General features: G+C 32.0%; 1 protein-coding gene across 1 annotated transcript; it reads right to left on the reverse strand.

The window, feature by feature from the left end:
* Positions 1-314: 314 nt before the first annotated feature.
* On the reverse strand, positions 315-12,005 carry Osi15 (DUF1676 domain-containing protein Osi15). Its single transcript, XM_076409740.1, has 2 exons — positions 11,637-12,005; positions 315-620 (listed from the first exon to the last, which is right to left on the reverse strand). Exons 1-2 carry the CDS (start codon positions 11,938-11,940, stop codon positions 325-327), a joined length of 600 nt encoding a protein of 199 aa, XP_076265855.1. The 5' UTR covers positions 11,941-12,005; the 3' UTR covers positions 315-324.
* Positions 12,006-12,320: the final 315 nt, after the last annotated feature.

A 12,320-nucleotide genomic window follows, 5' to 3' on the forward strand; every position in this document is an offset into this window, starting at 1 on the left:
CTGGGACTTTTCAATTGAATTGTTATATGCGAAAATCTCCAAAAAATTGTATATATATCAAACAAAAGTATACACAAAATGACAATATGAAGAAAGTTTCTTGTTGGATTTAATAGTTTTAGAATATGCTATTGTATATACTCTCAAAGTCCATTTTCTTCATTGAAAGTATTTTTCTGTTTTTGTTTCTCTTCTTCGTTCTGCTCAAGGAGAATAAATAAAGAACAGTGCTGAATCAAGAAAGGGAGGTAAATAAAAACTCTAATATATTTTTGAAATTTTTTTTCAACAAGATAAATAAATTAAGATGCAACCCGAATATATTTAGTGATATTCATATTGATAAGTTTCAGGGATAACGCCTTCAATAAATCCCGATCTCTTCCAGTGTCCTATCGGTGCAGAGACGACTTCAATTTTGGAGCCGGAAGGTTGGAGAAGATTCTTCAAAGCCGAAGTACCGGCAACAGCCAAAGCAGCCAAACTGAGACCAAAACCTTTAAAGGAGACTAGTGCGATGACGGACAGCAGAATCGGGAGGATGATGGCGGCTTTCAGTTTAAGAACTAGGAGCAGGGGCAGGATATATTTTCTGATTTTGTGTTTCTTGCCTCTGGCATCTGAAATTAAATAAATATTGTATAAAATAATAAATTAATAATATAAAATTTTATCAAATATTATAAAAATTAACACGGCCTTAATGGTTTAAAGGAAGAATGTGTAACAGGTCACTTGAAAAGTCCCCGGCCTACCATAGTAAAACACATTTTTTTGGCAAAGTTACTTTTTTTTATTCAACATAATTCCTTTCAAGGGTGATCATAGCGACCCTCCAACTTGTCGATACCATTTTGTAGTACGATTTGTCCTTTGCTTCAAAATAGGCCTCAGTATCGGCGATCATCTCTTCATTCGACGGAAATCTCTTCCCAGCGAGCATTCTTTTGAGATCTGAGAACATGGAAATAGTCGCTCACCGACTTGTGACACGGTGCTTTGTCTTGGTGAAACAGCACTTTTTTTCCACAAATGTGGCCGTTTTTCGGCGATTTCTTCCTTCAAACGGTCCAATAATGCTATGTAATAGTGGCTGTTGATGGCCCTTCCTTTTTCAAGGTAGTCAATGAAAATTATTCCATGCGCATCCCAAAATACAGACGCCATAACATTGCCAGCCGACTGTTGCGTTTGCCCACGCTTTGGAGCGAGTTCATCGTGTGTAATCCACTGGGATAACTGTTGATTGGACTTCGGAATGAAATGATGGAGCCATGTTTCATCCATTGTCACATATCGACGCAAAAACTCAGGTTTATTATGCTTGATCATCTTCAAACACTGCTCCAAATCATTAACTAGTCGTTGTTTTTTGTCAAAATGGAGCTCGCGCGGCACTCACTTTGCACAGAGCTTTCTCATTCCCAAATATTCGTGAATGATATGATGTACACGTTCAATTGATATTTTTAGAGCCTCTGCTATTTCATTCAATTTCAATTTACGGTCACTCAAAATCATTTCGTGGATTTTTTTCAATGCTTGGCCGTTGAAGGACGAAATCGTCGAAAAAAATCCGTACCGTGTCACTGTGTCACAAGTCAGTGAAAACGATGGAAAAAATTCATGAATTCGGCTTCGAATTTCTTCCTCATCCACCGCATTCTCCAGATCTGGCCACCAGCGACTATTTCCTGTTCTCAGATCTCAAATGAATGCTCGCTGGGAAAAAATTTTCAAAAGAAGAAGGGAATTATGTTGAACAAAAAAAAACAATTTTGCCAAAAAAATGTGTTCTACTATGGTAGGCCGAGGACTTTTCAATTGATCTGTGATTTCAAGTGAATATCAGAGAAAGATCATATAAATAATTAGTATTGTCCCTCAATGAACTGGTCGGATGTTTTATAGTAATTTCAAGTGTCCATATATGTTAGTTTTAATTGTTTCAATCTATATGTTTTAATATTTAATGTTATCAGATAATTATAACATATGGTACCCATATATTTTTCTACGTTACTCTTAAATAATGTAATATATAATAAAATGGAATAGAGTGAAAAAATTATATTTTGGTATTTTAAAATGTCTGATTACATATATAAGATACATTTAAAAATTTATTTTAACGTATGTTAATATATCTGCTCAATATCTAAAAAATAATAAGTAATTGTATTTAAAAATCATCCTAATGAATTATCCTAATGATTTGATTTTTTTAAAAGCAGCCATAAATGCCTGCAATTTTAAATCATACTTAATATAACGTTGTTTAATAGTTTTAAATACATTGTTCGAGCATTCCATGTTTTGTGTTTTCTTTTTTAATATATTGTCGGAAATGTATCTCATCAAATATAAAGAATGAAATAGTTTAGTTATCTTAATTTTTACGTCAAGAAGGATCTTAAAACTTTAAATTACATAAATCGTGTGTTCATTCTTCAAAATCATAGTCGAAGTAATATTTAAACCATCAGGTGGCCGGTGTATAAATACCGATCCGGTCAAGTTCAAGTAACACGAAGCTGGAGGGGAATCTGACCAACCGAGTGCCGACAGAGAAGGTGTGATGGCAGTAGTACGTGGAGAAATGTCTCGGTCGGCCTGGGGGAAGCGGAGAGATGGAGGTCAGGGCCGGAACTCGCCAGATCTATGTCACTTGGTCAGCGGAACGATACCCGAAGCGAAAGAAGAAAGTTAGCCGAGCGGTAGGAGTAAACCGCCAACGGTTGGTTGGCGGATATTCCGTCCCTGATAAACATATAAAAATAGAGGATATCTTCGTAGGTTTTATTATTGCTAGTTTATATTGCTGTTTGTTCGTAAGAAAACATATTTGTATCCGGCTTATATTGCAACTTGTAGAAAAAACTTAGTAATTATATTATTGGTAATTTCACTTTCTCTAGCTAATAAGATTCTATAAACTTTATGTTCACTCTATTTCAATATACTGGCTAAGTTTTATATCCAATAGTAATCGTTCGTTTTATTGTACCCTACATTATTTCACAAAACAGTAAATTTTAAGTAAAAACGAAAAATATATATTGATAAGCATTTCTTAATCATCCCAGACAACCCTAGCCTTATGTTAGATGTTTATATTTAATATCGCAATTTTTCTCTAAAGAATTCTTACATTTACGATAAATAAAAAAATTAAGCGATAAATAAAAAAAATTAAATACAAATATTTGTTCATCTATACGCCTTAGTAGCATCTAAATTTACGAAATCAGTATATACTGGAAGACATGTATACTGGGAAGGTAAGATTTTTCTGAAAAGTTTCCGATCTAATTTAATATTGCCATAAATATTTACTATTTAGTAATGTTGTGAAAACTGTTAATTTTAGTAAAAGTATAAACCACTGGCGAAAATATTATTTATTTGGACTTAATCAACAGGTGTTTTCATACAGGCTCTCGAAAGCAACAGGTGAAGTCAGATCGCCCAACGCAAAGCACCCAATTACCATAAACATAACGAAAAAAAACCGTTATCGTCGTTAGAACAATGAAATCAATAAATTCGTCACAGTCTAGATGGCCGTGCCGAAACATCAAAATAAATAAACGCTAGCTTCGTAAATAAGCAAGTGGGTCGACGGATTCGAATTAAAATTCATCAAATTCTCGATAGTGCCCGGCGGCAGTGCGCTTGATCTTGACCATGTATATTTTCTGTTTGAGGTGTGTAAGCGATCGATGTTATTAATTAATTAATGTTTTTAACAAGCGAAAACCGAATATTAACTTGTAGAAACATTCTAATTTTATCAATTTAATAATAAATAATAGAAATGATTATCAGGAATTATAAATCACCAAAACAAGAAGCAACCAGGAATGCTATAAAAATTAATTAACGGAATTAAATCGTTTTCTATTATGTCTTTTATTATTAGTTTCGATATAAACCAGTATTTCTATTAATAATGACAACATTAGACATAAAATGAAGAGGAAGGAACTAATTTTAAACTAAGCAGAGTACAAGATGTTGTTATATTGCAACATTATGATATTTTTACGCTAATATTCTGTAGTGACCTTGAGGCATGTCGAATTTTACATCGTGGAATAACGGTCTACAGAATACCCAGAAATATAACCCAGATGTTGAACACGGGCGGGGTGCCAGCAGCGCCAACTAGAACCCGATAACGAATAGGTGGCAACCCCGAGACGTTTATCTGGGATGTTATTGAAGGGTATTTCCATTCATTCAGTACTCGGCCATCGTTTGGTTTAGACGTGCCACCATCGACTGCCCAAGCCTCGTCTCCAGGTAACACCGCTGCCATCCGTTTTATCTAATTGTATTTTTCACATTTCTTATAGCCAATAAATAACGGTCATATAATGTAAACACCACTGTTTCATTTCGTTTTACCTCCATTCACCGAGCCACGTCATTTACCCTAAAATTCTATTTGCAAATTATAAATTAGTGAAGACATTTTCCATCCTTTTTACAGCTTATGAAAACATGGCAATAAAAGAACGTTATTGGTTTGACAGTGATCCAATCATCGATCCATTGACGCATTTTCAAAACCATATGCCAGCCAAGTCATACTGCAACGATCTAAACAAGTGCTAATCAGAAGATACTATGTCTAGTGAGTACGATGGGTACAGCAGAACTCCCTTAAGTTCCATTTTTAGCATCTGTATACACCCAATAACTTAATGGTATCTCATGAAGAACTGTTCTTTTATTCTGGTAAATATTAAATCCATCGAATTTAACGGTTAAGTTAGGTTTAAGCTCTAAAGCCATCAAACTATCATCATTCTCAATACTAGTTAATCTGCGTTGATAATGCCTTGTATACTTCCGAAAACATGAAATAATTCTTTTCTCCCACTATCCAGAACCATCAGAGAATAGAGTTCAATCGGAATTATAGAATAAAATATTTTTTGCAAAAAAAATTGAACCGACTTCAAGAAATAAATCACTCACTAAAAATTAATAAAAAATAAACAGACTTAGATTTTTAACCGAAAATAAATATATGTACATAATAATCGTTGTAATAACTAAATAAAGATAAACAAAAACCTTATATAACATATCTACTATACGTATTTTATATTCTACTATCTACACTCAATTTAGCTTAATACCTACCTAAACCTATTTATCTATTTACAAAACTATTTTAATAACTACCAACTTTGATTACTTTGAAGTCGCTGCCGAATCCAAACAGTTATATTAATTTAAATTTATTTTGTTGGTAATTTAATTTTTTGTAACATATATGTCACAACATTGTATTATTATTTTTGTATTTTTTAGGCCACGAGGTCCGCTACCTATCCTAGGTGACTTGACAAATGTTCTAACTAAACAACAACAAAAGGTTATTTTCCCTACCGGGAATCGAACCCGCTACCTCCGGTTAGGAGTTAAACACTTCAGCTATTACACCATAAAATCAGATGTCTACAATATTTGTACCTGGTCTTATATGATACAGTTAGTGCTTAAAAAGCAAACCGAATTACTTTTGCACTGAACGAATTCCCATCACAAAAGCTCAACAATAACATATACTTGATTATCCACAAATACTTGATTATTTTATATAAAAATATGTGAAAACTTTATAAAAACGTGCCTTTGAAGTTTAAGTGTTTCCCTCGAATTCCCAGTTGGATAGTAGTAGATGTCATAAGAGGTCGAAAACCTTACTTTCGGAAAACCAAAACTTTGCTGAGATTATTATTGGAATAAGTATAATGAAATAAAAAGCAATAACACTGAAAACTAATGTTTTTGAAACAATATATCCATTTCGTTGAACTTATTGTACGACATGGTTAACTGTCTTTAGTTTTAATTTTAGTATTACATAGTGTATCTACACTGTTGTTAATCGATATAATTAATCTTCTCCTTCTTGTAATGCGTGCATGGCAGATATTCGACAAAATAATACAAACGCCATCTTCAAAAAGCAATAGAATGTATATGATTTCTTTAAAATAGACAAATGTAATAGGTTAAACTACCTAATAACTAACCACGTTTTAATATTGGCTTCTGTTATTGAATTCGAATATGTATGTATGTATTGTTTCTTTTAATAGAATGTTTATTATTTTTAAACGTTTCGATAATGTGAACTACCTTTTGTTTGAATTAGCACATATATGCTGAAATTATTTTATAATAGACAAATAGAAAAGACAGGTGGTGATAAGAGAACAATACTAACAGTTAACAACTCATTTATGTTTAAAAGTTTATCTAAAGCAAAATTACAAAATAAACACACCATGTTTTATTAGTTTTTTATTTTTGTTTTTTATTAGTATTTTATTAGTTATAGAAAAAAAGATACGATTTCTTTTAGTATATACTCGACATTGAATACAACTATTTAAATGAAATATTTATATATATATATATATATATATATATATATATATATATATATGTATGTATATATATATATATATATATATATATATGTATATATATATATATATATAAATATATATATAAATATAAACAAAAAGTCTCCTTTTACCAATTAGGGGTTTATTTGGACTGGACCTTACAGTTTAACGTGGACTCCGAACCACGGTTTTCAGCATTAAGCCTATCGACTGGCGAGTGACCAACTTTAGAAATCATCCCAGAAGACATCCGGTCTTATCGAGTTACTGGCGTAACTGGGATCATTTTCCTTGTCGAATTTTACACTCTTGTCTAGGATAATCATAAATATTAAACAACCACAAACTTAAATTTAAGACCATGCCCCAACAGCATTCGAACCAGCGGTTATCGCAACATTAGGAGACCCGTCCTGTCGTCTTCACCACTGCATTACCAAGCCGGCCAAAACGTTTTTAATTGGAATTTTAATATGTCATCATACCCAGTTTACAAATAACCAGAAACATTAGATGTGATGAAGACAGTAATATACATTAACAGACATCCTAATGTTTTATATTATTGGTTCAAAATTTTCTACTTGTATATACTCTCTTATAATTTTGTCAGTTAATATAACAAATTACAAAATCAAACTTCGAACACATAATATTTTTTACATAGTACAGTGTTTTTTATTATTTAACTATAAAATATTTAATTAATTAACTAACGAATATAATTCCACACATCTATTGGATCTCGTATTATTTCAATTGAGCCATAAAAGATTGTAATTAGTATCATTTTACAAAAATTCACAGGTTTATCAAGGTATTGACATCTGATACCTTGTATATTACTTACCTTGAACTAAAGAAGCATTGTGGTTTATCTTATATTAAATAGCTTTCGTTCCCCATTAAGCTTACCTAGATTTAAATACAATAATTAATAGGTGTGTTAGTACAAATCTCAACCGGATCAAGTAGAGGATAGTCGGTCACCTCACCTCTTACACTTTCTCAAACGTTCATTTCTGATATTTACAACCGCCCTGAAACATCCGCTCGGTCGATACCATTTTTTGCTACTCTCTAATTTCCGAACTTCCACTTTCTACCAACTTTCGAACAGGCTAACGTTCTCCGGCGACGATTTCTTGTCGAAATTGAAAGTACGATGTCCGCTTTGGACCGATCGGCCAGTACAAAAAGTTGCGGCCGATGCCGACAAAAAGGCACAAGTAGTACCGTTCATCTCGTAGATATTATTTCGGTTTTTTGTGGGTATTCATGATCGAAATATATTGATTGTTGTTACCGGTGAAAGTTTCTGTCTGTACATCTTTATCCGAACAGATTTTGTGAAAGGCAGATAAGATTTTTTTGTGTATTAAAAAAGTGTTCATTGAATAATATAATGATACCTTTTAGTTCGAAATTGTTAAATTAATTATATAAATACAAATACATAATGTAAAAATACATTGACTTATTTCTTCTTAAATGATCAGTATCAGTTTTATTCAACTAAACTAAACTCAGTATTAAAACTGCCTACTAGCAAGTAACCAACTTAATGATCATCATCATCCCAGAAGACGTCTGGACTTACCCAACCTAGTTCCTAATGAAATGTAATTAGCTCAGAGTTTCTCGAATTGGCAATTTGCAGGTCACGATAAGAAATTGTGGACATCAGATTTATTAATTTACCAACTAAATGTGTGATCATAAAACAGAAACTTTTAAATTGCCATTATATTTCATGTGTTTACCCCTTTAATTAAGGATTTTATAAAAAAAATTAACTTCTATTTCTGCACAATAGTAGGAACATCAGTCCATCCTAATCGCATGACAACTGCGTTTTCCATGTCGATCTTTACCCATTTACATCGTACATTAGATGATTCCTTTAAAAATAAGTTAACAAAACCTAATTTTTACTATAAACTTTTAATACCCTATTGAAAATCTCTTTCTAAGGTATTACATATGTTTCATTATTCAGAACCAAGATCAGAACCATTTACGACAGTTAATAATTAATAATTTTAAAACAGTTTTATTCATAATAATGAATTTCATATCCCTTTCATATACCTTAAAATTCTCTATTGCTTTTTAAATTTCTTTATCTCATATCTCATATATATTGAAAAAAGCCAAATTAAGTATAATTATCATTACATAGTATAAAACAAAGTCGCCTTTTCTGTCCCTATATCCCTATGTGCGCTTAAATCTTTAAAACTACGCAACGGATTTTGATGCGGTTTTTTTCAATAGATAGAGTGATTCAAGAGGAAGGTTTATATGTATAATACGTGCATAATATACTAAGACAATATTGCTAATTTTAGAGGTTTCTAACGTGATGTCGTAAATTAACCTATTTTTTAGGCTTATTTAGCAATTAGCAAAAACGCTGCCTAACCCTACGAGTTAGATCAAATTAATGTACTACAGTATTGTACACCATAAAAAGGTCTACAAAAAAGTCCGCGATGGTATATGTTTATCTTTTAGGGATAACCCACATTAACCATTTTTATTGTTTACTTTTTACGTGAGAAAATGGCTTATTTACGAAGCTATTTTAAGCAATACGGCATTAATCCTTATCGAATTAAGTACCTTAAATACAGTGTGCAATTAATATAGATCAATATGGTTCCTTACAGCATGTAAATTAAACAAATATTTTCGGAGATATTACAAATTTAAAATTTGCGTTTAAAAATGTGTAATGTAATAAAAATTGTATGAATTTAGATATTCCAAAGATAGCAGGAAATCTTCATAGTAAGTATAGGGGAAGAGGAATTGTTTTACTCCAAATTTAATGCGTGCAGGCCAAGGGCAGTAATGAATGAACCAAAAATACTGGATCGATTTTAATCATGTTTTCATTGAGTGACATAGGCATATATATTTTATGCCCGTGCAAAGTCGGAGCGGGCCGCTATGTTTTTATATACAACGTTCATATTTTTTCTGTAGTGTATGTAATTTAGTATCAGCATTGCACCCGTGCGAAGCCGGGGCGGGTCGCTAGTTTTACAATAAACGGATAAAAAATACGTGATAAACAATAATATCAGAGTATCACTAGTATCAGAGGCAGGATATAACTATACATTAAAACTGTGCAAAATATTAACAAAATCCTGAATTGCAAAACAATAATAATGATAATTTTAAAATTTGAATGTACTGATTGCATATAATACATATAATACATGCATATAATACATATATAATACATATATAACGTATTACCCAGAATTCAAAACTTGGAATTTTAGAAGTACTTAGATCTGTTGTTCCGAGAGACATCATTTGAAAACATGCTTTTTGAGAGCAGATCCTGGTAGATAAGGAGATAATTTAAAGGATCAAGATATAGCTCAATAAAAGGAGCTTGACGGTCACTACGCCTCATTTCTAAATATTTGTTCTTCCATTATATATCACAACACCGAATACAGGACAACCGATTTCCTATACTTAAAATTTTATTGTTTCAATAGTGAATAACTTATCTATGTACTCAGAATAACTTTGACTATATTTTCTAATAGCTTCTCTATGTATTTCTTGATGAATCTATAGGGTATATCATATAGCAGCTTCTTTAGGACCTGCAGTGTGACTCTGATTTGTTTTAATTGTTTATTCACTGCACTTATAATCTCTTTTTGCTATTGACTGAATGTATTAATATAGTTGCACATGTTCGTCGCTATTTTAATTAAAATCAATTTAACAAAAAGTGAATCTGTCTGAATGTTTTCTGTGCCGCCCTCTTGATATTATGAGATTTAAATGTAAAAAAATCTCCATAAGTTTTTTAATTTTTTTATGTACAAACCTTGCCCTGATAATAACAACAAAAAGAATTATGCAACTTATGTGCATACAAAAATTTCGGCCATTCATTTTTTTTTCATATATATTAGGCCAAAATTACTAAATGAGTGACCCGATTCAACTATATTTAATCAACAACTTTGTTCCAAAGATTTAGATTTCATAGCAAACTTACAATCTTAAATACCACTTAATTTATCGTTAGCGTATTTGAATTGTTATTCCTTGTTGTTTCTAGGCAATATTTAACTGAACAGAGTTAATTTGATTTTAGTGTGTACGCTGACATTGATATGGATAAAATAACCGGCGTTTATTTCGGTTTCTAAAAGAAAGCAGAGCAGAAAAAAATAATGTAAACTTAATAGTTATTCAAAATAAACCAAAAACTCATGAAATAAATACTGTTGTGATATTGTAGGCTAATTGAAGCTGCTTTTTACTTTCCAAACAGACTAACTTTCAAATATGTAGCGTATCTGTTGTTATATATATATATATACATATATATATATATATATATATATATATATATATATATATATATTCCAAAATTATAGTACTTTTCCTAGGATGTTCAACTTTGGTATACCTTTTTAGACGCAGACGAGAAAATGGATGATCCAACCGCACAATAATATTAAGGAAGATCACTACTAATTACCTTTAAGAAGTAAACTGATTGAAAAATGTATTTACATACACTACATTGACTTTACTACTTCCGATTACCACTTGTTCAGAGATGAGTGACACCTTTTTCCATTTTTATGATAATATTAATTTACTAATTATTAATATTAACAACTATATAACCAATGTTATCACTGTAGATATGAATGAATATTTTAAATGTTACGATAATAAAAACTCATAAAATTCAAATAACACAATAACATTATCGTTCATTATCGCTATTTATATATATATATGGCAAATTATGGATTAAAGAACCAGATAAATAAACGGTTATCTATTATGACCGAGAAAAATATTAAATCGGAACTGTCATCTGCCAGACGCGAAGAAATATGTTTTTAAGTCACCTTGTGCCGCCGATCAAAAAGAATTCTTCTATATATCGAACAGACCGGCACTTATAACAATTAATCTTAGTACAGTCATATGGTAGATGCAATTTTTTCCTGGCTTTATCTGGGTTATAATAAATTGAGATCGCCAGTGCGAGAATAGCTTCATTAACAATTCAATGAAGAATACAACCGTGTATAATTAAATGGTTTATTTAGAACTATAACGAAAAAATCAACACCGACATTAACCATATTAAAGTCGCCGATTTATACAGAACCACCTTAGTAAAAATCCAGTCAAAGATTTTACCTGCTGTCAAAGTTCTGGCCTCTTCGGCAGGAAACTTAATTTTCAACGATCGGCTGGTTAAGAAGCGGACACTGCGGTCGACGATGTCTTCCTTGCCTTCACCCACTTCGTCCCCAAACGACTGATCCTTTTCCAAAACTATCGTGTCTCCTAGGACCGGTATCGATGGCGTGTCCTCCAAGGTTTTCAGGTAACTGGATAATTGTTGTTCTCCACATGTTATACTATCACTGCAGGAAGTGGTATCATCACCGCACACCAGAACTACCCCCGAGAGGATCAGGCAAAGCACCAACTTGAACATGTTATCAGTATCTAATTGTCGATGCGGTGTTATCACTGGAGGATATCAATTTACAAATGGAGTAATTTTTTAAAAACTATTCCTTTATATTACCAACTATTTTTTGACTCGATAAGGGGGGCACTGCAGGGTCAAACGTGTAACACGGTGAAATAAATTCCTTTTCGAGTCGTGTTCGGCACGATAAAAAGTGTTGGATACACGAATTCGGATAATTATGTATTCAACGTGCCTTAATTTATTCCTGAAATGTATCAATGAACGCTGATCAGTTCATGTCGTTCCCATTGGCTATGTGCATTAAATTTATAGCGAGGATTCAATTTTTATTCACGGGACGTCCTCACAGAAAACGCCTTATCATATTGCGTTTTGGCCGT

The sequence above is a fragment of the Rhynchophorus ferrugineus genome, unplaced genomic scaffold, assembly GCF_030347505.1.
Source record: "Rhynchophorus ferrugineus isolate W39M unplaced genomic scaffold, kcgeb_rfMv2 rfM7, whole genome shotgun sequence".
Classification (NCBI taxonomy): domain Eukaryota; kingdom Metazoa; phylum Arthropoda; class Insecta; order Coleoptera; family Curculionidae; genus Rhynchophorus; species Rhynchophorus ferrugineus.